The sequence below is a fragment of the Colletotrichum karsti genome (genome assembly GCF_011947395.1).
Source record: "Colletotrichum karsti strain CkLH20 chromosome Unknown Scaffold3, whole genome shotgun sequence".
NCBI lineage: Eukaryota > Fungi > Ascomycota > Sordariomycetes > Glomerellales > Glomerellaceae > Colletotrichum > Colletotrichum karsti.
This window is the reverse complement of record NW_024065903.1, coordinates 827,912-852,930: the sequence shown is the minus strand read 5'-3', so window position 1 is coordinate 852,930 and position 25,019 is coordinate 827,912. Positions and strand designations below refer to the sequence as shown.

The 25,019-nt window shown below is 54.5% G+C and overlaps 8 protein-coding genes across 8 annotated transcripts; 5 read left to right on the top strand and 3 right to left on the bottom strand.

Annotated features, from left to right (window-relative positions):
- Nucleotides 1–51: 51 nt before the first annotated feature.
- CkaCkLH20_01340 (uncharacterized protein) lies at nt 52–2,095 on the top strand (the record flags this gene model as incomplete). The annotated part of the gene is made up of 3 exons (XM_038884059.1): nt 52–183; nt 237–1,119; nt 1,173–2,095. The coding sequence occupies 3 exons, from the start codon at nt 52–54 to the stop codon at nt 2,093–2,095; spliced, it is 1,938 nt and encodes a 645-aa protein (XP_038750651.1).
- A 2,729-nt stretch (nt 2,096–4,824) lies between these two features.
- CkaCkLH20_01339 (isoflavone reductase family protein) lies at nt 4,825–5,783 on the top strand (the record flags this gene model as incomplete). The annotated part of the gene is made up of 2 exons (XM_038884058.1): nt 4,825–4,860; nt 4,908–5,783. 2 exons carry the CDS (start codon nt 4,825–4,827, stop codon nt 5,781–5,783), a joined length of 912 nt encoding a protein of 303 aa, XP_038750650.1.
- Nucleotides 5,784–7,138: 1,355 nt separating this feature from the next.
- CkaCkLH20_01338 (uncharacterized protein) lies at nt 7,139–8,306 on the bottom strand (the record flags this gene model as incomplete). The annotated part of the gene is made up of 3 exons (XM_038884057.1): nt 7,139–7,246; nt 7,297–7,941; nt 7,998–8,306. 3 exons carry the CDS (start codon nt 8,304–8,306, stop codon nt 7,139–7,141), a joined length of 1,062 nt encoding a protein of 353 aa, XP_038750649.1.
- Nucleotides 8,307–10,193: 1,887 nt separating this feature from the next.
- On the top strand, nt 10,194–12,184 carry CkaCkLH20_01337 (6-phosphofructo-2-kinase; the record flags this gene model as incomplete). The annotated part of the gene is made up of 6 exons (XM_038884056.1): nt 10,194–10,510; nt 10,559–10,594; nt 10,647–10,914; nt 10,965–11,045; nt 11,095–11,697; nt 11,762–12,184. The coding sequence occupies 6 exons, from the start codon at nt 10,194–10,196 to the stop codon at nt 12,182–12,184; spliced, it is 1,728 nt and encodes a 575-aa protein (XP_038750648.1).
- Nucleotides 12,185–12,787: 603 nt separating this feature from the next.
- CkaCkLH20_01336 (ubiquitin c-terminal hydrolase family protein) lies at nt 12,788–15,487 on the bottom strand (the record flags this gene model as incomplete). Its single annotated transcript, XM_038884055.1, has 4 exons — nt 12,788–14,740; nt 14,790–15,164; nt 15,216–15,317; nt 15,407–15,487. The coding sequence occupies 4 exons, from the start codon at nt 15,485–15,487 to the stop codon at nt 12,788–12,790; spliced, it is 2,511 nt and encodes an 836-aa protein (XP_038750647.1).
- Nucleotides 15,488–17,976: 2,489 nt separating this feature from the next.
- Nucleotides 17,977–19,147, top strand: CkaCkLH20_01335 (ribosomal L5P family protein; the record flags this gene model as incomplete). Its single annotated transcript, XM_038884054.1, has 3 exons — nt 17,977–18,218; nt 18,281–18,980; nt 19,037–19,147. The coding sequence occupies 3 exons, from the start codon at nt 17,977–17,979 to the stop codon at nt 19,145–19,147; spliced, it is 1,053 nt and encodes a 350-aa protein (XP_038750646.1).
- Nucleotides 19,148–19,439: 292 nt separating this feature from the next.
- On the bottom strand, nt 19,440–20,099 carry CkaCkLH20_01334 (uncharacterized protein; the record flags this gene model as incomplete). Its single annotated transcript, XM_038884053.1, has 1 exon — nt 19,440–20,099. One exon carries the CDS (start codon nt 20,097–20,099, stop codon nt 19,440–19,442), a length of 660 nt encoding a protein of 219 aa, XP_038750645.1.
- A 3,056-nt stretch (nt 20,100–23,155) lies between these two features.
- CkaCkLH20_01333 (actin) lies at nt 23,156–24,750 on the top strand (the record flags this gene model as incomplete). The annotated part of the gene is made up of 6 exons (XM_038884052.1): nt 23,156–23,198; nt 23,249–23,279; nt 23,428–23,483; nt 23,590–23,620; nt 23,696–24,467; nt 24,520–24,750. The coding sequence occupies 6 exons, from the start codon at nt 23,156–23,158 to the stop codon at nt 24,748–24,750; spliced, it is 1,164 nt and encodes a 387-aa protein (XP_038750644.1).
- Between the last annotated feature and the right edge of the window lie 269 nt (nt 24,751–25,019).

Here is a 25,019-nt window from a genome sequence, read left to right as displayed (position 1 = left end):
TCCCTCAAGACTCTCATTTTCAAGGCTGTAACGAACTACACAACCGCGAAAATGGTGCACGCAAAGTCCAAGAACACCGTCGGTCTGGGCAATGCCCTGATGAACGACCGTTTCGGCAAGGGTCGTGGCTCGGACAGAAAGAAGACGTCAATCACGAGAGTGAACCACGCCACCGGTGAAGAGGTAAGCTACCACGCAAATCAACTCACATTTCGAGTGATGCTAATACACTATAGTACCTTACGAACGAAAGACAAGAGGCAGCATGGGTTAAGATGCGATCGGTGACGGAGCAGGGTGCTCTCGACGAATTCCTTGCGACAGCAGAACTGGCCGGAACGGACTTCACCGCCGAGAAGATGAACAACATCAAGATCATTCACACCGACCAGAAGAACCCATACCTGTTATCCGGAGCGGAGGAGAGGGCTGTGCTTGGAAAACAGAAGGCTCACAAGGGACGGCTGACGGTACCGAGGAGGCCGAAGTGGGATGCCTCCACCACCAGGGAAGAGTTGGACAGAAGGGAGAGAGAGAGTTTCTTGGACTGGCGCCGAGGCCTTGCCGAGCTCCAGGAGAACAACGATCTGCTCATGACACCGTTCGAGCGCAACCTCGAGGTTTGGAGGCAACTCTGGCGTGTCATTGAGAGGTCGGATCTGGTGGTTCAGATTGTCGATGCACGAAACCCCCTGCTCTTCAGATCCGACGACTTGGAGTTATACGTCAAGGATCTCGACCAGAAGAAGGAGAACCTGTTGCTCATCAACAAGGCCGATATGTTGACGCTTACCCAGCGGAAGATGTGGGCCAAGCACTTGAAGGAGAATGGTATCGCCTACAAGTTCTTCTCGGCATTTTTGGCGAAGGAGCTTCAGGAGTCCATGGAAAGCGAGGAGGAATCCGCTGAGGAAGAGCCGGTAGCCGGCAGCAGCTCTCAAGCCCAGCCGGCCGTGGAGGAGGCGGAAACCGAGGAGACAAAGCCTGAGAGTGAGGGTGCTGAGGAAGGTGGCGTCGATGCCGCGCAGCCCGAGATTGAGGTTGATGACGAGGACACGAGGATATTGACGGTGGAGGAGCTGGAAGACATCTTCCTTAGCCATGCACCCGAAAATGCCGGTATGTCAGAATCTCCTCGAGGATTAAGTATGTTGCTAATGACACAACCGCAGAGCCTGGTCACAAACTGCAGATCGGTCTTGTTGGATACCCCAACGTAGGAAAGTCATCGACCATCAACGCCTTGATTGGTGCCAAGAAAGTGTCCGTCTCGTCAACACCAGGAAAGACGAAGCACTTCCAGACTATTCATCTGAGCGAGAATGTCGTCTTGTGCGATTGCCCCGGTCTCGTCTTCCCCAACTTCGCCAACACTAAGGCCGACCTCGTTTGCAACGGTGTCTTGCCAATCGACCAATTGCGAGAGTTCACTGGCCCTGCAGCACTCGTCGCTCGCAGAATTCCCAAGCAGTTCCTAGAAGCTGCCTACGGAATCAATATTAAGACTCGCGCGATGGAAGAGGGCGGAACCGGTATTCCCTCGGCGCAGGAATTGCTCGCCGCGTATGCCAAGGCAAGAGGTTTCCAGACCCAAGGTTTGGGACAGCCCGACGAGTCGAGAGCTGCCCGCTACATCCTCAAGGATTACGTCAACGGCAAGCTGTTGTACTGCGAGCCGCCCCCGAACACCGTTGACGGACCGGAATTCAACCATGAGCTTTACGACGCAGCCCACCTCCCAGAGAAGAGGCGCGCGGCACTTGCGACGTCTCTGGATACCATGTCCCTGATGGGTGATGATATCTCAATAGCCCCGTCGGATCTCGCAGTGCTCCCAGCTGGCCCCAAGTCGAAGCAGATCGATAAGGGTTTCTTTGCAGCTGGAGGCAGTGGTGCCGGCCACATCAAGATGCCGTTCAGCCATAAGTACACCGAGCAAGGACAGAAGCACTTGAGCGGAAGGAAAGCCCGGGCGATGATCGCATTGGAGGCTGGTGTTGATCCTAAGGATGTCAAGCTTTCGTCTGGCAAGAAGCACTTCAAGGGTGGTGCCAAGAAGAAGGGCAAGCGTCGCGCTGGTGATGATGATGATTAGATACCAAATAAGATGCTGCTATGATTTTGCGTCAAAACATGAAGCCCCTAAATTGGCTTCTTTGGATTGTGGTATGAACTGTTGGCATTTGAGGCATGTAAAATCATGCGGTGATCAGCCATAGAATTATGGCGGCAACCCACAGATCTTCTGATTGACTTGTTTTTGTTTCGTGACATCCATTTGACGGCGAGAGTGCGCTTTTTAGCGTCGCAGCAGTGACACCTGATTCTTACTTGATCTATTAACTGCGATATTGTGGCTGAAGAGCTCATTCGCAGTATTCCCTGTTTATCTTCATACACTAAAAGGCGTAGTACTCGCTTGCCGTCAAAAGGGATGAGGAGTCGCAACCTCGTTGAACTTAACCCAGCTTTCAGCACCGAGGAAATGAAAATGAAAGACATTGGGCATGAAATGACATAAGGTACGTGTGCGACCGGGGGGACCCGTCGAGATCAGGGCCGGTGTACCGGCGTACCGGCCCCGGTCGGTGGTCCGGTCAAGGTACCGAATTTAAGAAAATGAAAATAAAAAAATTGAACATTCTTTTCTCTGCAGACATCCAACTTAACTCACTCTTTGGTTTTCACTCTCAGTAATCCCGGAGAACACTGAATTTGCCCGCAGTACTCCGTACTTCAAGTGTTGCCAACTCATCAACGCTTCTTCAAACAACACAACTGTCTGACACTCAAGTACCGGACGGCTCCAGGTAAGACGAGACCAACAGCCGAAATCCTGCTGCCGATTTGAGTTTAGTCTCACGGCCAACCTTGGCATAAGCCGACTATTCCCGCCATCCTTTATAAACCAGATTCTCATATCATTATGCAACTTGCGATGATGGTGTAAGGGTAACATTGGAGCTTCCCATGCTCCGGCTTCGAGTTCGAGTCTCGGTCATCGCACTCTTTCGCTTTCTTTTGAAAGCTTCTCATTTTGTTTTGATTGTTGAGGCTTTTGATGAGTTCTTCAACTCATCGTGAGATCGCGGTGTTGAGACCGGACAACCCCGCACACTTGAACCAGAGGCGATCAACTGTGGGCAGCTGAGATCAGCCAGACCCGCCTATGAGCAGCTACCTAGGTAAGGTAAGGTACCGAGTTACCTACCTACCTTGGGTATTCTGCGCTCACCTTGAAAAGAACTGCTGTCTTCACACAACAATCTCATTCTCGCCTTTTTATTTGCATCGCAATGTAAGGCATCATATTCCATAACCGAAGTAATTTCTGCTGCATCCAGTAGGTTGAGAGCACAGTCAATGGGCGCACTTGATGTAAGTCAAGGAATCATGATTCTAGGGAAGACCTAGCCTTATATGTTTATGTCCCTTTTTGTACGGCGCTTTCTTTTCCAGTCTGAGAGAGAAATTGGCCCTACACGAATTTTGATGATCATCAATGAGGCGAAGGAGCAACGGAACTCTAGGACTACTCGCCTGAGGCTCCAGATGGCAGTGTCACCTAGGAAGCTAGGAGTCTCGTGGTTGTCACTACCATCACGCATGTGATCCTAGCTACGCCAATTCATTGCGTGTAGCTGTGAGCGATGCGGCAGGGAACTTGCAACGATTCAGGGTCATTCAGCCCTGCAGGTCTTTCACAGGTCTACATCTATGTCGCAGCTGTCTGTAAGTTGACGAGGCCCACATCTGTCTTCCTCATTGTGTTCTGATAGTACTATGTAGTAAAGCAATTCAAGACAAACTCGTGACAACTCGAAACATGGGCCACTTTGCGCTGACTGCAATTCGCACGATGGCGCAACCGCTCGCCCCGGACTCTTACACATACGGAGGACCGATACCATATGATTGTTTTTCACTTGTTCAAAGAAGGTGTAAAGTTTGGTACACATCATCACTTCGATCCAAGAGAACTCGCATCTCGAAACCACACTGCCGCCATCGAACTCCGGACCTCCGATGTCCCCCGCGCCATAGAAGCGGTGGTTTGAATTCCCCGTACGCCGTCTCTGGCGATTTTGGCTTTCTTTACTTATCACCGCTGTGCTTGTCTCGTCTCGCAACTCAATCCCGCCACGGCAAACCATTGGACATCACCAACCCGGCAGACCCGGATGCTTTTCGTCCCATCTCCAGCCAAGCAGTGCCTTGTTCAAAGTCAACCGCACGGCCAGTCGGTTCTCGACGGCTGCTGACGTACATCATGACAGTCACAGGAAACCTACACTTCAACTCAAAACACATCAGCCAGGCTACTGAGCCGTCTTCATACCATAGTAAGACCAATATGTACTTGCTTGCCGAGCGTTTTCATTGGACTCGCTTATAAGCCCCTCAGGTGCATCTGTCAACACGATAGCCGGAAACTTAGCAGGCAAGTTGGTGAAAGTCGACAAAGCTTGGATATACCGTACTCGGTCACCATGTCGCGAGATCTACTACCGCACGGGGAGAACAACGTCGAGCACCGAAGGCGCATTGGAACACGTGTTGCGTGTGCGTTAACCTCATGCCACCGGGCTAGAGCTTAGCTTGCCAGGAAGGAAGCTCCAGGCCTTCTAGAGCTCTTCCATGGACTGTTATCATGAGATCTTCAGACGAGCCTGGAACGAAGCTGTGTCACAGCGGGTTATGGTTCGAGTCTGCCTCAGCTCGCGGTTGGAATGCATAAGAAGGACCTCTTCCACACTCTAGAAGGCTGAGAATCATTATCTTTTGGCACATATTGCTACCCCAGAATAACACAAAACTAACAAAATGGCACCTCAAATCAAGAACGTTGCGGTCGCTGGCGTAGGTAATCCCTTGACACCAAAACGTCCACAAACTAACATACCCAGGCCGGCGGAAACGTAGGCACGCCCGTCGTCAAAGCCCTCATGGACACCAACAAATTCAACATCACGATCCTCACCCGTAAGGCCGAAGGCCACAACTTCCCCTCCGGCGCCACCGTCAAAGAAGTCGACTACGACTCCCTCGACTCCCTGACCTCGGCCCTGCAGGGGCAAGACGCCCTCGTCAACGCCACGAGCTCCTTCGACCCCAAAGCCGCCACCCGCGTCGTCGACGCCTGCATCGCCGCCGGCGTCTACCGCTACATCCCGCCCGACTTCGGCATCGACCCCGTCAAGGCCCACGTCCCGGAGCTCCCCGTCTTCGGCATCAAGGGCATGACGCACAAGTACATGCAGGCCAAGACGCAGGAGACGGGCGACAAGTTCACGTGGAGCATCATCGCCAACGGGCCGTTCCTCGACTGGGGCATCCGGTCGACCTTCATGGGCTTCGACGCCAAGAGGAAGAGGATCACGTACCACAACGACGGGGAGAACGTCGTGCCGTACACCAACCTCGGCGACGTCGGACGCGCCGTCGTCGGGACGTTGCTTCACCCCGACGAGACCGCGAACAGAATTGTTTACGTTCATACCGTCAACAAGTCGCAGAAGCAGCTGGCGGCGCTCGCGAAGGAGGCGATTGGTGGGGAGTGGGAGGAGACTACGATGGATGTGGACGTCATTTATGCCAGCTGCATGGAGTCGATCAAGAAGGGTATCCTGACGCCCGATGTCATGATTCCGCAGATCTTGTACGCGTGTACGAAGAAGCAGTATGCGGCCCCGTGGGAGAAGAGTGACAACGCTCTCCTTGGCGTCAAGGAATGGAGTGACGAGGATGTCAAGCAATTGTTCAAGACGGTTAACTCAGAGTAAGCCATCGAGAGATTTTATGTAAAGGGATAACATTGTCTAAGGCAGACAAGCAAAATTACAGAGGCGACCCATCTGTAAAAGTGAAAGTGTCGTTTCTGGGATAGAGTGCCTGTGACTGATACGCTCCTTCCTTCCGTCCAAACAACCGTCCCTCACTTCACCCCACCACACTCGTTTCCTTTGTTCTACATCACACCAGACACTTTATAAGCAACCTCGACGCTCAACTTTCCAATCAATCCCAGAGGCCTTCAGTAAAGGGATCCCGCTTAGCCAAGCGGTAGTAGGCGTAAACCACCACATGGTTTGATAGGGTGACAAGAACCGAGCCTGCAGGTTCGATCCCGAACTTTTGCACTTTTTTGCACTTTTTTGGCCTTTGATTTATTTTTGTTCTTTCTCTTATGACACTGACAATCCAGCTGATTTGCTGTTTCTGAAATCTGCGTAACAATCACAAGTTGATGGTTGGGATAGATGCTGTGCGCGGGTAATAAGCCAGTAGTAAGTTGGCAGAACCTTCAATCGAAAGATCACCTTTGCAGCGCCGCTTTCCTCACATGGGCAAGCGGTTTCACAGCCACAGTCAAACCGAAAGTGAGCTATGAGATGTCCTTGAGATATGTAGTGACTCCATGTCTTGAATGCTTGCTTGATTGTTCTCTGTCTAATTCTTCCCGTTGACCCTTGAAGTTGTTGTACCGATTCCACATGCAATCTTTGTGACTAGACCGTGCCACCGCAAATTTATGCTGATACGCCAAAGTCGGCTTCCTCTTTCCCACATTGGCCCGGTCAGATCACGCGTAAGTAGCTTCCCTTTTTACAACAGGGCCTGTATCAGCATTTGAATTCTATCTCCTTCATACAAAGTACATGTGAGAGCTGTTCATCATGAGGGCCATTCATGATGCTCGAACTCAGGTAGATGCTCTCGTCTGGGGTAGCCACCAGCCACTCCACATCGGGTATGCCGTTCCAGACCTCCCAAAAAATGCATCCAAGCCAGCCAATACACCACCACGCTAGCCCTTTCTTTGCTCGTCCTGAGCGTAATATACACAGGTCCTCAGGGGCAGAGGACAGGAATCGCGGATCAACGAACAAAGGTGTGACGGATGGACTGGACTTGTGAGATTCAGGGGTTCATGAGATGCTCGGCTTCGTCAGGTCCGTGCTGTCAGGCGTGAAGTCGTGTACTAAGACAGCAGTATAAGAAAATGAACTTGCAAAGAGGAGTCGGGTTCGTTGATGTCGTTTCCTGTCCTCACCGGAGGACAAACAATTATTGAGTTCGATTAGGAGCGGAGCTTCGGTTCAGACTCGGCGAGTGCCAAGTCAGCCTCGGGTCGAGTTTAGAAGGGGATGTTGGGGGTGCCCTGAGCACCAAGAGTCTCCTGCTGCTCCTGGAGCTCCTCGCCACCAGCCTCGATGGAAATGCCGACACCAATCTTCGCTTGTTGCTGTTAAGGAGTTAGTGGGAGCCGCACAAGAGTCAAGGGCTGTAACATACCGCAAAGTGGTCGACATCGGCAGCCAGGGTCATCATGACGGGGGCAGCGATGCGCTTCTCCAACAAGCAGGCCAGCTTGCCCTTAGAGTCGACCTGGGCGCGGAAGGTGGACATTCTGAAGTCGTACTTTGCGCCAATGGTTGTGACACCCTCCTTCTGGAAACCACCCATAACGCCTCCAGCACCAGGAACCAGAGACAAAGACAGGTCAACACCAGCCTGAACCTTGTCGGAAAGACGTCTCCAGTAAGAGGTGTTCAGAGCACCCTGTGCCTGAAGCTGAGCAGTGGCGATCCAGTCGGCGGACTTGTAGCGAGCGCAGTAGGAGGTGGCGGTTTCGGGACCTTGGGTCATGGCCTGGCGCTGCCAAACGGTCTCGAGACCGAGGGCGAGCTTGGGGGTAACGGACTGGAGGTAGCTTCCGATGAAGATACCGGTGACACCGCCGTCGAGGCAAGAGGGGTTCAGCATCTTAAGGGATGCGGTGAAATCGTCGCCAGTGTACTCGTTCTCGAACTGGAGCATCTCCTGGCCAGCGCCGGGAGCAGCCTGGAATTGCGTCCTAGACACCAGCTTATCGGACCAGCGGTAGTTGAATCGGGTGGAGAGCTGTCCATCGTTGTCCATGTTTCCTTGAAGGAACACCTATTACTATTGCGTCAATAGACAATCTTGGCGGAGCTGGTGATGGGGCCGCGAACCTTGCTTGTTCCGTACAGCGCAGCGAAGGTGTAAGGGTTCAGACGATCACCCATTGCGAACTGGTGAGACACCTGGAACAACGGCGACATGCTGAAGGCCTTGGTGAGGTCGGCGCGGAGACCGGTGAACATGTAGTTGCTGAGAAGGACATCGCGTTGAACCTCCTTGGTCAGGTTCTCGGTGGTACCAGGGTTGGACAGGCCGAGCTTCGCTCTCCGTTCCGAGAATGCGTTGATGGCATCTGACAGGGTGTGGGCGACGGGGTTGTTCAGGAGAACATTTTGAATCTGCTCCAAGCTTGACGCCATTGTTGCGATGGTCGGCGCCGGCCTGCGTCAAACGAAACCGAGTATTTTAAAGGACGAGACAACGTTGGAGCAAAGAGGACGACAAGACCACAGAGCCTTTGTACGAAAGAAAATAATACAGCTGCGACTACCCTGGGGACCGATTGGAGCTCGCGCAATGGGCAGGCAGGGTCGTTTGGAGGGGGGGAGGTCGTCGAAGTCGGAATCGGGAATGATGGATTAGCAGGTCCAGAGAATAAATTTCTTCCACGGTGATTACATTACGCAGTTGGAGGTCCTGGTTGAGTGCACGAGCCACGGTGCCACGCTGGATTCAACGGGATTAGCTGCACGCCACGACTGGCCAAACGGGGTGGGGAACTGCCTGAAAAATGACAGCACCATCACGTGACTGGGTCAGCGTCAGTTGTTGCCCGGTCCGAAGCTTAACCGGGCCCAGACATCGGGACAGCCGCCGAGAAGACCCTTGCCCGCATCCGGTACGTTCCCTTGGCCCTCATTCATCGCTCAGCCCAACAAGCCTCCTTCTCTGCGGGCAGTATTAGTCCCCGGACGCCCTACAACTTACCTAACCTTCCGCATCTACCTTACCTTCCGAAGAGATAGTTTACTTCTACAACATCTCCAGATATCTGCAACTCAGTTGTCAACCAGTTCATGACTATTCCTCCTTGGAAGTTCATCCGGCGCTGTTACCTTGCACATCACAGTTGAGCGCCCGCCAGCACAGACCACAGAATTTCGGCGAAGGAGGGTCCTCGGCGCTCCAAAGGGCTGGCGGCTTAATTCGGAACGGGGCAGCTCAGACATCAGCGTCACTTCCACCGTGACCGCTATCACAAACCTCGAAACACCTCCTTCTGCGCGATTTTCTCCTTCGGAAGCCTATCCTCGACTCCGTGTCGTTCGAGAATTGCTTCTGCTTTGATTCGGTTTCGTGAGGACTAGCAATCGCCAGCACCGTTTCACGCGTTAAGTCGGCACTGCGTCATTGCATCGTCCCCGCTATTCCCCTCCGTAGCGGCCCCTCCATCCGGCGCAGAGGCCGTGGATGCCTCGAAACCAACCCGATCCCACTTCTGATCCCTCGGCATAATCCTTGATTCGCTTACCCGGCTCTCAACTCGCCAATTCTACTTTTCGGATATCTTACCCGTCACCATGGATACACTATTGTGAGTTGATATTTTCCTTCTGTGATGGCTCATAAATCATACAAAGTCACCTCAGCAAGTGCTCTGGGTTTACTCGACTGCCTCTTCCGCTCCGCCAGACTTTGTGAACATGTCGGACTTCAAGCCAAAGATGAGAATGAATTGTGTCTCAGGACCCGAGGACAATGGTGCTGGCGAATGCACCTCGAATAGGTCATCGCCTTTAAAGAGAGAAACCATAAAGGCTTAGACTTCCTCGACTTCTTTCAGCAAGTCAAGTGGGATATGTGAGAGTGAAAGCATAAAGAACGTCTCCGCATCGCAAATACCTGGTCAAGCGGCCAGTGGAATAACAAGAAACAATATTGATCAGCAACAAAAGGGGGCATTGGTCAATGAGTGTGACGCCAAATAGCCCCCAGCAAGTGCAAGCTTCCCTGTGGAACATAAGTCTCTATAGAGAACCGGCACAATGAAGCTATAGGTCAAGAGCTTTCCTTTCACAGTCAGTCATCGGGGCGGTGGTCTGCAACTTCCAAGGACGACGACTAAGCCCATGTATACTTGGGTTTCTATACGCGAGTACATCAACTTCCCACGCTTTTCGTCTGGGGATTGGATCTTTCACTGTTCAACTCCTCTATATATGTATTCACCATCATCTCTCACCCATGTCATCATATTGTACCCTCTTGCACTGTTTACTTCACCCTCTTCGCCAATACCTTCAATAATGAATATGCCAAATATCATGGAGACGATCTCTAGCATTCTCAAAACCCTCAGGCTGGACCAGAGAGTTTTGCGACCCAGACCAGAGCTCGCGGATTCGACCATTACTGACATTATATCTCCCATCAGAACCGCCGAGATCGCGGCCAACGCGCCCAGATACCGCCGCAAGAGCTCGACGTTCATCGACGGCATTCATGATGTCCCCGAGGATCAGGACATGGCCCCGGCCCAACTCTACAGCACCATGTCTGGCCGGTTGTTCCACTCAGGCCGCATAGCCATCGTCATGGTCGGCCTCCCTGCTCGCGGAAAGACGTAAGTTGCAATCAACACTGTCGCAAACTCAGACTAACCGTCTCGCAGTCACATCTGTGTGTCTATGGCACGCTACCTCGGCTGGTGAGAACATCCCCAAGAAAGCAGAGAAGTCGACTGCTAACAGAGGCCGTAGGTTGGGTGTCAAGACACGTATATTCCATCTCGGTGATTACCGTCGCGCGACAGTCGGCAAGGGTGGCATTGTCCCCGAGGATTACTTCTTCCCGGACGCTTCTCCTCAGTCAGTGATCCTGAGACAGAAAATCTTGAAGAAGTGCCGCGAGGACATCTACGCCTGGTTGAACCACGAGAATGGCCAAGTCGCCATCTACGACGCCGTCAACCCCACTGCCGCAGGTCGTCGCGCGCTGGCAAAAGAACTTGCCAAACACGACGTCCAGGTTAGAATTCTCCCTTTCAGTTGCCTGGTAGCTCCCACTAACCCCAGTAGACTCTCTTCATCGAGTCCTTTGTCGACGACGAGTCTATCTTGCGCGAGAATGCTCGCAATGTCAAGATCTCGTCCCCCGATGTAAGTGCAACACCTGAATCCCGTTCACCACCCTCCCTAACACCACCAGTTCGCCGGCATGGACCCCGACGAGGCCGCCAAGCTCTACCTCCGCCGCATCGACATGAAGATCCCCGTCTTCGAGACGATGAACGAGAAGGAGCTCAACTACATCAAGATGATCAACGCCGGCAGGAAGTTCTTCTACAACAACGTCTCCTTTAACTACCTCTCCCACCGCATCGTCTTCTACCTCACCAACCTGCACATCAAGTCGCGCACCACGTACTTCGTCCGCGCCGGCGTTACCACCGAGGAGGACTCCTACAAGGCCGACGCCCCCCTCTCCGAGCAGGGCATGGCCTACGCCGCCCGCATGTCCGAGGTCCTCCTCAAGCACCGCGAGCAGGAGCGCACCGCCCTCATCGAGAAGGGCGGCCCCTCCGTGCCCCTCCGCCCCCTCTCGGTCTGGACCTCCACCCGCCGCCGCACCGTGCAGACCGCCGACTACCTCAAGAACAAGGGCTTCAAGGTCCGCCAGCGCTCCCAGATGAGCCAGATCAACCCCGGCGTTTGCGAGAAGATGTCGGAGCGCGCCATCCGCCACATCTACCCCGAGGAGGTCGAGAAGCACGAACTCGACCCTTACCACCACAGATACCCCCGCGCAGAGGTAAAACCCGCCCTTTTCCACGCCCCTCCCTCTCCCACCAAACTAACCATACCCCCCTCTCTAGTCCTACCACGACCTCGCCGTCCGCCTGGAGCCAATCATCCTCGAGCTCGAGCGCGAGCAGAGCGACCTCCTCATCATCGCCCACGAGTCCGTCCTCCGCGTCCTCTACGCCTACCTCATGCACTGCGCCACCATGGACATCCCGACCCTCAAGTTCCCCCGCGACGAGATCATCGAGATCATCCCCGCCGCCTACCAGAACGAGGCCAAGCGCATCCACATCCCCGGCATCGACCCCAAGATCACCCCCGGCTCCCCCGAGGACATCCGCATCCCCGTCCCCGGGGGCAGCGGCCCCGCCAGCGGCAACATGTCGCCCATCCCCGGCCTCTCGACCCCCGCCGAGCCCGCGGAGCGGCCCCCCGAGAAGGTCATCAACAAGGCTGTGGAGATGGTGGCTGATCGCCAGAACGATGAGGATTAAGTGTGTAGAGGTGGAACAGGTTGAGAGAGTGTGTGTCGAATCAGGTTGCTCGAGGCAAAGTCTCCACGTTCGGAGTCGTCAAATTCAGAGAAGGGGTGATGGAGAAGGAATGAACATCTTGCTATAGCCCGAAAAGGACGTCTCTTTGGTCCAGCACAGGACACTATAGTAAATGGGAAAATGGAAATGGTACCAAGCATGAAGTCGATTGCATGTCACAGTTGTGCAGTGGTCAGGTAGATGGAGCTCGACGAATGACGATCAAGTCACCACATTATTATTATCCTAGTCCGTCCCTCATCCTGGCGGGGGCTCAAAACCACCCATCCCTTTCGTCCGTGGTATCCCTGTTTTTGAGAACTCATTCAACGCCACCCTCCCATAACGGCGCACGCGTTTCCCGTCATAAAACGCTGCGAATGGGCTTCATCCATGTCGGCTGTCTTCCAAATCTAGCCCGCCAAACTCCTCGCTAACCTAGAGCCGAGAAAAGCTCTGCATCAATCCAATTCCCAAAAAAATGGACGTCCTTAAACCAGTAGGCGATTCCGTCGACCCGTAATCAAGTGGTCTCTGTCGTATCGTATGTCGTATCGCGCGCCTTTACATGACTGCACATTCCCGCTCAGGCTCGCCGTCCTTGTTCTTCTTTCTTTCTTTTGACTTCCCCCGTTTGTGGTTGTGATGCTTGTGGTGGTGCTCTCCGGATTTCCTTTCCTTGAACTCCTTCGAATCCCTCGAGTTCTTTGAGTCTTTCGAGTCTTTCGAGTCCTTCGAATCTTGTCTGTCGCCCTCGGCCACCGGGGTGGGCTCCGCCGCGATGTCTTCGACAAACTGCTCTTCGGGCACATGATCCGGTAGGGGAGCGCTGACAGATGCGGCCAGCGCATTTCCGTTGACCGGTTCTCGCAGGGGCTCTTTGCTTGGCCGCATAAGTCCGCCGAGCCGCGTCATAGTGAGACTGATTCGTCCCTCACCGGCCTGGCTCGTAGGTCTGCTCTTGTTCTTGGCAGTGAAACGTGCGGCTGCCCGTGAGAGTCTCTGAGCCGTTGTCTCCTCATTTGGAGTGATTGCCGGGGACACAGCCTCTGGGGTGATTGCCGGTGTGCCCAGAGTAGAGTCCGTGAAGGTGACGCTGCCTCGGCGGGAGTCTTTGAAGCCCAAGCCGTATGGCTCATCGTCCAAGCTCAGGCGGGTTGGCCTCTCGAGGTCGGATGAGAATCGGATGCTTGGAGCCTTGGGTGGTGATATTGAGGTGTTTTCGAAGTAATCGCTCTTGGAAGATGGGACACCGGAGTTGATGCCCTCCTGCGGGTTGGGCGTAAGTGGTAGGTTGATGCTGACCTTGGACTCGTTGTATGAAGGCGGCTCGGTCTCCGTCTCTTCAGTTGAGGCAACCTCCACCATTGGCACAATCTGGTAAAATAGCAGATATGGCATCTCGTCCTTCAGTGCTTGCTTGATGTCATCCACATACGTCACCCTGCTTTCGATGTTGAGGTCATCGAATTTAACCCACTGCGCTTCTTCGTAGTCGGGTGGGGGGTCCAAGTCGTGTCGTCGATTGTCCGTGAGAAGTTTGGGCGCAACCCGTGCGAATGAGATATAGTGACCACTGTAGAGCGAATCACCGCGATGGCAAACCACCGATTGAAGAACCAGCTTGTACTCCATGCTGAAGCCGTTCGGGTCCTCCTCAAGTTGCGCCTCGCCAGCAAGCATGAAATGAGGCAGTCTCAGACTGTCTGGGATATCGATGAATGTGTTGTGGCGTTGCGGTACACCAGAGTTCGTCATCATGTACCGCTTTAGGCAGATTCCGACAACAGGTCTCTGGTTGAAGTTCATGGCCACCTCCATGTCGTTCTTGGGCTCCTTGTTACCAGCCGCATGCCACGGAATCAACCTAAAAAACTGCCAGGCAGGGATCGTAACGGCCTTGACCACTGTTGACCGCGCCTTTTCAAGCATGCTGGGCGTCTCGGACTCTGTCGGTTCCTTCTTCTCTTCCAAAACGACCCGCTGGATGACGCTAGTTGAGCGGTGCCGGGGAGCAGGACGCGTTGAGCTGCTTGGTGATTCGGGCGTACCATTCGGCGCTTGAGAAGCCGTCCATCGTCGTTCAAGAGCTGGTGAAAGCTGCAGAGGAGACGCACTCAGGATGTCCGATGCTTCAAAGTCGGTACTACCCTCTGGCGTCACCAGACGAATGGTGTTCTTGCCCGGGGCGGTCTGCGCTGCCAACTCCTTCTTCTCCTCGTGGCTGTCCCTCAACACGTCCACCTGTGTATTGAAGTATTCTTCCAAGCAGTCCTCCAATCGAATGCCCTTTCCGTCGGGGTCAGGGGGCACGGCCAAGTTCAGTAATCGTTCGTAAACCAGCTTGTGATCGTCTTTGTCATTCTTTCCTTGGTGGAATAGGTCGACCTGTAATTGCAATAGGGGAAGCTGGAGGGTCTCGGTGACAAACGCGAAGGCTTCGGAGGTATCTTGTTGCTCAAGTAATTTGGCGTCGCTCCAGCCACATTCGGCGAGGGCATCCTGGATGAGTTTCGTCTGACTTGGTCAGCAATGGGGACGCAGGAGATCACGGGGTACTACTCACCATATCTGTGTGAATCATCTTCCCGCTTCGCAGCATGTTTACCCATAGGCGCAGCAGCGTGACGAGTTTGCGTCTAGGCTCGTCCGTAAAGTCGTTCTTCAGCATGCATTCGAAGGCATCCAGCTTGGCGAACATGGCGAAAAGGAGAGAGTCGATGTAACAAGTAACGTTGCCTCTGTTCTCCGCACCAACCATCTCGATCTGGGGATTGTAATGCGTGATCTTGCCGGCCATGGCCTTGCATTGCATCTTGATGAATTCGACGGTTTTTTCGACATCGCCTTCGGCAAACTTGCTGTTAAGCGAGTCGCGAATGTGTTCTTCGGAAACGTCTGTGATGTTGGAGTCGGCGAGCTGTTGGGTGATCTCCTCGATCTGTCGCACGGTTAGAGAGACGGCTTTTCGTGGTATTACAGGCTCAAGTACCTTGGCCGATTCCTTCTCCTTAAGTTCCTCGTCATTTTGTTCTCGTCGCGCGGCGTCTCCTTTGAAAAGCGATCTGAAAGCTTCGGAAGATAGTGGTCGGCTCTGTGTCGTAGGAACGAGCAGTTAGCTTCCACTCCGCTCAGACATAACAGCATGTGAAGGCACGAAAACGCCAGGGGTCGCAAACTCACCTTATGCCCTGGTTCAGAGGATTTGCTCCTGCGATGGGCGCCGTTCCTGTCCCGCAGGCTGAGAAACTTCTTGCCCTTCATGTTGGCAATTCGGGTTCGTTGTGTAAGAAAAGGGGTGATGGGTGAAGCCGGAGAGGCTACTTGACAAAAGCAGTCGTCTCAGCGGTCAGGAACCATGGTCAGGTCGAAATCGCAACCCCATCAGCCAGCAATAGGGGAGTGGGGAGCAATGTCGAGAGAGAAGAATGTATCCGTATGCAAGGTATGGAGGGGCTCTGGCGCGTCTCGGCGGGGCAGATTTTCGCAGTCGCAAAGGACGAGGGGCTGGATGATCAGGCCTGGACCTGTCGATAGGAGCTGCAAAACGACGGGATGGTGCTGTTGTCGGCGAATGAGCGTTGCAAAGCAAACAAGGCGTAAGTCGGTGTCAATGTAAGTACTGGAGGAGTGTTGCTTTTGAAATGTGCAGGTCGGGACTTAAAGGTTCGTAAAAAAGGACAAGAAGTCTCGTCTAGATACGAGGGGGACAGCTGAAGCAATTAAGGTAGCGAGCCTTCCTCCAACAGGCGCAGCGGTGTTGACCAGCCAAAAAGACGAGCCGGGGTCAGATGCTGGTTCGTGGTTTTGGCTCAAAAAAATTCGGGGTCCAGAATGAGGGCCTTTTTCTTGGGCAGGGTTGCACGGTGGATCCAGGTACCGACGTGGCAAGGCTTGGGTGCGACGGTACTTTCGGCCGCTAAAATCTGTTCTTCTGGGCACCTGGTGCCCCCTGCAGAGAGGTGGTCCGTCAGTTGACTTGGGAGTCTCGCCAGGAGTGCCTTGTCGATGCAGTTTGCTCCGTGGCGGCGACGGCGAGGCGGACTTTTCGACTTGTGAACGAGACTTTCCTCGTCCGTCTAGAAATGATCGTAACCCCGAGGAGCTTACCAACAGTAACACGTGTAGCTTTCGTCAGAAGGATAGCTAGGTTGCCAAAATACGACTTGGCAGAGGATGTACTGCTATGTGGATGTAACAGGCAGACGAGAAACCAGAATGTTCTGTCTGTCTCTCCGGGCCGCCGCGTTTCTTACATATGATATCCGGCCAACTATGAGTAAAAGTTGCCTGCCCCAACATCCTATATCCACGCGAGGTGACATACGTAAGGCCTGACCTGTCTGTCGTGGGAACACCATCCGAAAAGGACGATGACTCCCGACTTCCTTTGATGAAAGTGGCAAGTCACCCATCACATCAATTGAAGGTCATTCGATCCCCTGTCCCAACTCTGAACAACGATTGGGACCCTTGCTTTGGCGCGGCAAAAAAAGCACCTTCGGCTGGGCCAGTCTCGCTCTTGTTTCGTGAAGCCTTGTAAATAGCGGCAATGATACCCTATGGCACACGTCTTGGCGCGTCCCTTACTTGCGCAGATCCGACCTCATGGTTCTATGGCCCATGCTTCAAGTTTCAACAACCCCAGTCCGTGTTCATATTTCATACCTAGTAAGAACAGACAAGAGGATTACATACAGCCAACCCGAAAGAACAGACGAAGGGCCAAAATAGAAGAGCACTTATTTCGCGCCTCTCACTCAGCCTCCACCAGCCTCCAGTGATTCAACTTAAAGGCTAGCACATGCCACGATGCTAACGACGGTTGCCTCTAGACTTTGTACCGCGATTATTAGCTGCCCGCAGCCTTAAAGCTCTGTGGCGTAATCTGTCACTGACAACCCCCTCGTGGGCCGTCGGTTGGACGTTGATGTGACACTAGTAGGCTTCGAATCCGACGAGGTGCGCTCCGCGTAAACCGCATACGTTCGCTTTCGTGTCCATCTCCGGCACAATCAGGCAACCCGCATGACGGGCGCTTCGCCGCCCATCATCGAGATGCACAACGCCCATCTTTCCCATCCCTCCGTCCCATCTTTGCCCTAGCTGATCTCGCGTGTCCGAGTGTTGCTTTGCGTCGTCCCCCCACCTTGTCAGCTCTGAGTCTGCGCAGCGGAAGACAAACCTCCTTCCCACCCATCGCTTGCAACGCGTTGCTGACCCGGCCCGTGGGACTGGTGACTGTGTCCGGTCCCCTCTTCAGCTGAGGCCGAATGATCGCTGCTACGTAATCGAACGGCGTGCGCGAGAATATCCGCTCCTGCAGAAAGGATCTTCGGCGCCTAGCTAGAATCCGATGTTCATCAATCTCTTAGCGAAATGGGTGACTGGCAAACGGGCGACGGCGTGATTGCCAATGACGACAGTACACCATCTCCCACGAGGTCGAAGGTCCGAATGTCCGCCGCGCCCGGAAACCCACTAGACTCGGGTGCCGCTGAGCCATTCGCTCCCGTCCGGTGATGTGACGAAGCTTTCGGCGTTAGTGAGGTATTAATGCCTAACTTTCCAGGATTGAAAAAGCGGGATGATCAAGCCACATCTTGTTGGCCGGGGTCACGAATTGACCCATAATAATCCTCCAGCCACACGTGGCACGGACAATCTTGAACATTTCGAGATTGAAATTTCCAGTATCGCGACATAGCCTTGCCGACGTCGTGAGGGTGCGCGACAGAAGAGACGACGATACCATGACCACACTACGGGAAAGCTCCCGCTTAGCTCGGGCTATCTGTAGGCAGCGCTCGCCATGGCAATTGACGCCTCTCGTCGCCCAGCGATGCGCTTCCACCAACGCAGCCGCCGCTCCTGAGCTGGCCGACCTCGAGCCCGGCTCATCCCTCGGCGCCCCGGGCCCCGATGAAGCCACCGTGAAGGCCTACAACACGGCGAAACGTGTCTCTGAAAGGCCACAGGAGCTTCCCGGAAAGAGGTATGCCTCAACTGTCCATCTCGTCCGAAGCACAGCAAATCGACTAACAACCCACCAAATAGATATCAGTTTCACCCCCCCAAGTTCGACCGCGGCCCGCTGCACCCGATTCAGTCACCGCTCTCCACCGATCCCACGGCACGAGACTTCGTTCCCGGCCCCTTCAACCTCCCCCGACTGCGCCAGACCTACGACGCCACCGTCGCCGCCGACCTCTTGACCATGACCTACCTCCACAAGCCCCCCGGCACCCCAGACAAACCGGTGCGCGAGCGGTTACGCGAGTGGGACGACTCGTCGCCGTACAACATCAACCGTCCCCGCCGTGGGCCCAGGGGCGGCAGCAAGCTCGACCTGCTCGAGAGGAACATCGACTGGCGCAACGTGCCCAAGATCAAGGCCGTCTCGCTGCACTCGTACATGCCGATGAACAGCAAGACGCCGGGGACCCTCAACGTCGCGCGCTCCGTGATCCAGTCCATCAGCGGCGCCTGCCCCGAGATCACGGAGACCAAGAGCAACGTCATCCAGTGGAAGATCCGCAAGGGCGAGAAGGCCGGTGTCAAGACCACAATCTACGGCAACCAGGCCCTCGAGTTCCTCGACAAGCTCATCAACCTCGTCCTGCCCAAGATCAAGGACTGGCCCGGCGTCAACGCGTCCACCGGCGACGCCAACGGCAACCTGGCCATCGGTCTCAAGCCCGACGACCTCGCCTGGTTCCCCGAGCTCCAGATCAACTACGACATGTACCCCGCCAGGGTGAGCAGAACCAGCTGCCTGCGAAGTGTGACACTCTTGCTGACGAAGTCCTCTAGCTCCTTCCAGGCTGCCATATTTACATCCAGACGACCGCCACATCGAACCGCCAAGCTAGGCTGCTGCTCCAGGCTCTCGGCCTCCCTTTCTACGGAGAGTTTAGGGATTAAGCAGCGGCAGCGGTGGTGCGGGAAGCGGGTGACTGAAAATGTACAATACCAACTTATCAAAAAGCTTGTAAATGCAATGTACCAACAGAACGGTCACTCTCACAGCACACCACAAAACAGCATGAAACTCGTGAAAGAAACCTGTGATTCATTGACACAGTATTGATCATCTAATCCCGTAATCCCGTTTTTGGTCTTTCCGTACGTCGAATGTTCTCATGTCGTACCGCCCACCCAAACGCCGTCCATGCAAGTCATTACCAACCCAATGCCTTGTCCTCTAAATTCAAGCCTAGATCTTCGCCCTGAGGTCGTCCATAACCTTGTCGATCTCCTCCATGTTCACAGCATCAACCTTGCCAGAGCGAATGCCCTTCTTGGCCAGCTCGTCGGTGAAGGCGTCCATGCCGGGCTGGTAATTCCTCACGGCGGAGCTGAGGGCGTAGAGGGCCTTCCTCCGCACGGCCTCCTTCTCGTCCTCCTTGATGGCCATCGCCACGAGGGCGGGGATGCCGGCGTCGCCCATGGCGAGGAGGCGCTCCTGGCTGGGCTCGTTGTTCTGGACGGCGGTGCCGACGCACCAGGCGGCCATGCGGCGGATGTCGTGCTCGTCGTGGGCGAGGCAGCTGAGCAGCGGGGTCCAGAGGGACAGGTTGGCCATGTTATTGGCGTTGTCGAGGCCCTCGATGAGCTGCTCGAAGTTGTCGAAGGCGGTGACCTTGCTCTCGAGCGTCACCTCGGGGTCCGTCGATGTGATGACCTCCATCGCCGCCTTCATGAGCTCGGCGTCGCTGGGGCCGCCGCCGAAGAGAGCGGCGATGGCTTCAGGGCTGAGGGTACTGGCCGGGGCGGCGGCAGGGGCCACGCCAGTGGCAGCGCCGGTCTCGCCATTTTGTCCGGTTTCTTGGTTCTCAATACTCCATTTGAGGAGCTCGTTGAGGTTCTTGTCCATGATGTAGGTGTGGTGGGTTGTTATGAATTTATTTTAGTTTCGTTGTAAGAGGAATATTTGTGTAAAGAGTCTACTGTATCTCTACAGCAATGTACGTGTTGTGAATCAGAATTGACGTTTGCAGGGGTATATGAATTGATGTCGTTGAATGATATCAAGTTTCAAGAACCTTCACTCACTCTCACTGAGAATCTCATCAACACCTCAAAAAGTTCTCCATACACAGGCCAATCTCTACTGTGACTGGCTGCGATGATTTGTTGCCCTTTTCTGGAACCTTCAAGAAGCATTCTTGTCCAAAAGGAGCTTAGCGCAAATCTCACGTGAGAGCCCTGATCAGGGCCAGCTCAGTGCACGTTTATGCATTGAAACTTGGGCAGAACACGTTGACCGCCGTGTTCCAACCATTGCCAACGGTCGCAGCCCAAGATCGGGTCATCAAGCATGCTTTGTTGTCAATTACTATCTGCCAGTCACGATTGAGGGTGTACAGAAACTCTGGAGTTCCTATTTCCGTGCTGTCGGTGGACGAGTGTCAATTGCTGATTCTGTCCAGTGGTTGGTGAAGAACCAAAAAAAGTTCCAAATGCCCCACCATCGGATTGAGTGCCCCTCATTGCCGCTTTAAGTCAGAGGGAGCTTCCCTGAGCTAAGGTAGCCCGACTGCAGAGCTGAGCAACGCAGTGCGAGCGATGAAGTCACCCAAGGCTTGCGGTGAGCAGCAACTTTGTTGGTTAGGTTACATCCAATTGTTTTCTCGAGATCAGGCTTTTGTTTCTCCAGCCTTGTGTCTTTCTTGGCCACATTCGTTTCCCTGCTTACCATGTTTCTGCGTGTTCTGCTTAATCAGATGCAGCAAAAAGGCACGGCGGCACCTCGAGCAGACCGAAGATGACAGATGTCCGATCTGTACTAACAACCCGATCAACGGAGACACCGGCCAGCAAACCGGAGCTCAGCCACGCTGGAAACGTAGTAGGTTCCCTACTCGCTCTCGTCGGTGATGCCTCATGCCAGTCGAAACATTTCGACATAGGCACATCACATGTGCGTTGAAGGCGACATTGAGTTCGACATTGAACAGAATGCAATACGGGGCACGAGGCCGGTTGCCATGCCAGTGGCTTGCTGGCTTGCAGACTGGCATCTCGGACTGGACCCTAGGCATCGTTCCCGCAAAACTTGTCCATACGCGGGTCTTCAATTTGGACCGTCAGAGCCGCGCGACCCCCTTGAGAGTACGGCCCTTGCAGATGATGGCAGGCCTGTCGGGGTCGGAGCCGGCGTCGTTGCAGGCACCTAGATTGCGATGTGCCTCTACCATATTGGCGTTGTGCTTCCCCAGAGTCGACGCAATGTTCAGCAAAGTTGAGAAGGCAGACGGTCAAGAGGACCAAAATAGAAGATGCCTGCTTGGCACTTCCGCTCAACTCGGAGGGTGCTGACGGGGGAGATGACGTACGACTCGGATACGGAAAGACGGGAAGATGCTTTTCGTTCGCATGTGGTATCCATGCTGGCGCACATCCGCCTGCCGCCATCGTCGAGCATGAACCAAGCGGCGGCAGCGGGAATCTTGTTGAGTCTCACGTGGGCGTCGAGGAGCGGCCCCCGTACCACAGTCCATGAGCAGATGAGATGGAAGCGCGATACTGTGCCGCTACTTCTGCTCCCCTGGCAGGTCGCTCGCTGGCGAGATGGTCTTGGCCGAGCTCCCATGTTCTGGCCTGGGTAAACCTTGCATTTTTATCAGGCGGTAGCGTGCGAGCAGATGGTCGGTGTGGGGATGCCCTTGAAGATATTGGACACGCCACAGTTGACTGGGAGCAGCGACACTGTGATTTGGCAGTGGCTTTGGCGGTCTCGATTGGTCCGTGGTCGTGGTTGTGGCCTTGGAGGTGAGAAATGCTCACCGTCGGTTTCAAGCTGCCTGAACGACCAGCACGGTACTGACGGCGAGGGTGACGAATGCTCCTTGCCGCCAGCGGCATAAATGCGCTGCCTGATTATCTGAGTCGGTAGATAAGACGAAGTGGCTGTGATGGCTTTTTTTCTAGTAAGACAGTTTTTAGAGAATAAACAAGTGAGAAAACCCGCAGAGAAAACCTCAGAGAAGATACTTAGCTGGAAAAGCAAGCGGCACAGCAAATTCCTGGCCAACAAACCTCGAAATTGCAACATCGTCAACTCTCTCTCTCTCTCGCTCGCGGCTCGCCTTCCTGCTTCCTTCCCCAGCCACCAGCGATCCAATTCCAATCCCTCCGACGGCGACGACGGCCCAGCCCGGGAAGAAAGAACACGTCGTCGATACCTCGAGTATTGCGGGTGCTCTCACCAAATTGAAAGGTACCATCGCAACTTTACTGTCTCCATCCGGCGGCGAAGTGCCCTGCTCCTGCCACCGCTTGCCTTTCCTCCCGTACCCCACCACACTACTTGCCCAGTTCAAGCACTGAGCAGCAAGAGCAGCCAGCACGGGCCTCATACCTCAAAAGCACCTGCACCGGGGACGGGACCTTCACATTAAAGCGGCAACTCAATCCCCCCCGGGACTGGACATTCTGCCACTTTGTGCCAGCTGTACAGTGCTCCCTTCACCTCCAAGCCATCCATTTGCTCCCGTCATCCACAAGTCGGGTTAGGTCTCCTTCTGACATCCACGCCAGCGCAGCACAGCCAGCCAACGAGACCTCAGAAGCACCGCTCCCCCAAGGCACTTACGCTCACCGCACACGCTCACACTGTGCCTGCCATTCCCACTCTTCTCCTTCTTCCCCCTCCTCCACCCAAAATCGACTACCTCTCATCTTCCCGTAACCTTTTCCACTTTCGACCTCACCACCCATCGACGTGCTCTCCCAAGTTCTCTGCCATCCGCTCAGGACTTTGCCAGTTCCATCTCGCCCGCACGATTCCGGAATCGAGTGAGCTTTTTCTCGTTATCAACTTCTACTCTATTTCCCCCGTCTTAACGACCAAATAATTCACAATGGAAGGTATGTGACGCCATCCCGTCTGCCATTTCGACCACCCCCTACCCGACACGACACGAATCGATGCCTTCGCCGCCGAACCTCGTCGCGATGCTCGCCATCCTTCGTCCCTCGCTCGCTTTTGGTCCTGATCGCTGACATCTGTCCGCAACACAGAGGAGGTTGCTGCCCTCGTTATCGACAATGGGTAAGCTTTCCCCGCCGTCTCACCGACCATTCCGCCTCCTGGGCATCGTCAGGATCTGGCCGCCAGTCAGCCCTCTCGATAACCCATTGGGCCCCCGTCCATCGATTCAATATCCATCAATATGATTATGGTCCTAACTAGAGTCTAGTTCGGGTATGTGCAAGGCCGGTTTCGCCGGTGACGATGCGCCCAGAGCTGTTTTCCGTAAGTTCTTCCATTTCCAGACCGCAATCCGACCCCTTTAGGAGGTGATCGAGATCTGTGGTCGTCGGCCTTCAGAACGGACATGTCGATTCTAACAACACCTTAGCCTCCATTGTCGGTCGCCCTCGCCACCATGGGTATGTTTTTCTCCTCGCCCTCACTGCGGCATATTCCCCTATCCGCGCCGCGGCCGTCGCCTAACATGTGAATAGTATCATGATTGGTATGGGCCAGAAGGACTCGTACGTCGGTGATGAGGCACAGTCGAAGCGTGGTATCCTGACGCTCCGCTACCCCATCGAGCACGGTGTCGTCACCAACTGGGACGACATGGAGAAGATTTGGCACCACACCTTCTACAACGAGCTCCGTGTCGCCCCCGAGGAGCACCCCGTTCTGTTGACTGAGGCCCCCATCAACCCCAAGTCCAACAGAGAGAAGATGACCCAGATCGTCTTCGAGACCTTCAACGCCCCCGCCTTCTACGTCTCTATCCAGGCCGTCCTGTCTCTGTACGCCTCCGGTCGTACCACTGGTATCGTTCTCGACTCCGGTGACGGTGTCACCCACGTTGTTCCCATCTACGAGGGTTTCGCTCTTCCCCAGGCCATTGCCCGTGTCGACATGGCTGGTCGTGACTTGACCGACTACCTCATGAAGATCCTTGCCGAGCGCGGTTACAGCTTCTCCACCACCGCCGAGCGTGAAATCGTTCGTGACATCAAGGAGAAGCTCTGCTACGTCGCCCTCGACTTCGAGCAGGAGCTCCAGACCGCTTCCCAGAGCTCCAGCTTGGAGAAGTCCTACGAGCTTCCTGACGGTCAGGTCATCACCATCGGCAACGAGCGTTTCCGTGCCCCCGAGGCTCTCTTCGCTCCTTCCGTCCTTGGTCTTGAGTCTGGTGGTATCCACGTCACCGTCTTCAACTCCATCATGAAGTCCGATGTCGACGTCCGTAAGGACCTGTACGGCAACATTGTCATGGTATGTGCTTTGAATCTTGTGTTCGCCGAGTCCGCGGGCTAACAAACGTCAGTCTGGTGGTACCACCATGTACCCCGGTCTCTCCGACCGTATGCAGAAGGAGATCACTTCTCTTGCTCCTTCTTCCATGAAGGTCAAGATCATCGCTCCCCCCGAGCGCAAGTACTCCGTCTGGATCGGTGGTTCCATTCTGGCTTCCCTGTCTACCTTCCAGCAGATGTGGATCTCCAAGCAGGAGTACGACGAGAGCGGTCCCTCCATTGTCCACCGCAAGTGCTTCTAAGGTATGCGCGAAAGTCCCAAGTAATGACCGATCGAATACTGATCATGCCACAGCGAATTGCTTCCCGAATCACAATCTCACACCTCCGAAAGCACTTCGATCCCAAAGAGGTCACGAGCAGTGCAAGGTCTCCCCGGCGTTGCATGTATCGCAGTACGGTCTCATATTGGCGAAAAGTTGGTGACATGGTCAAGAAGTTTGGGTCGACCCTTCTTCCGAAAGATTTGGTCCTTGTTTTGTTGCAGGGTGCGCGTGGGCGCGTATAGGGG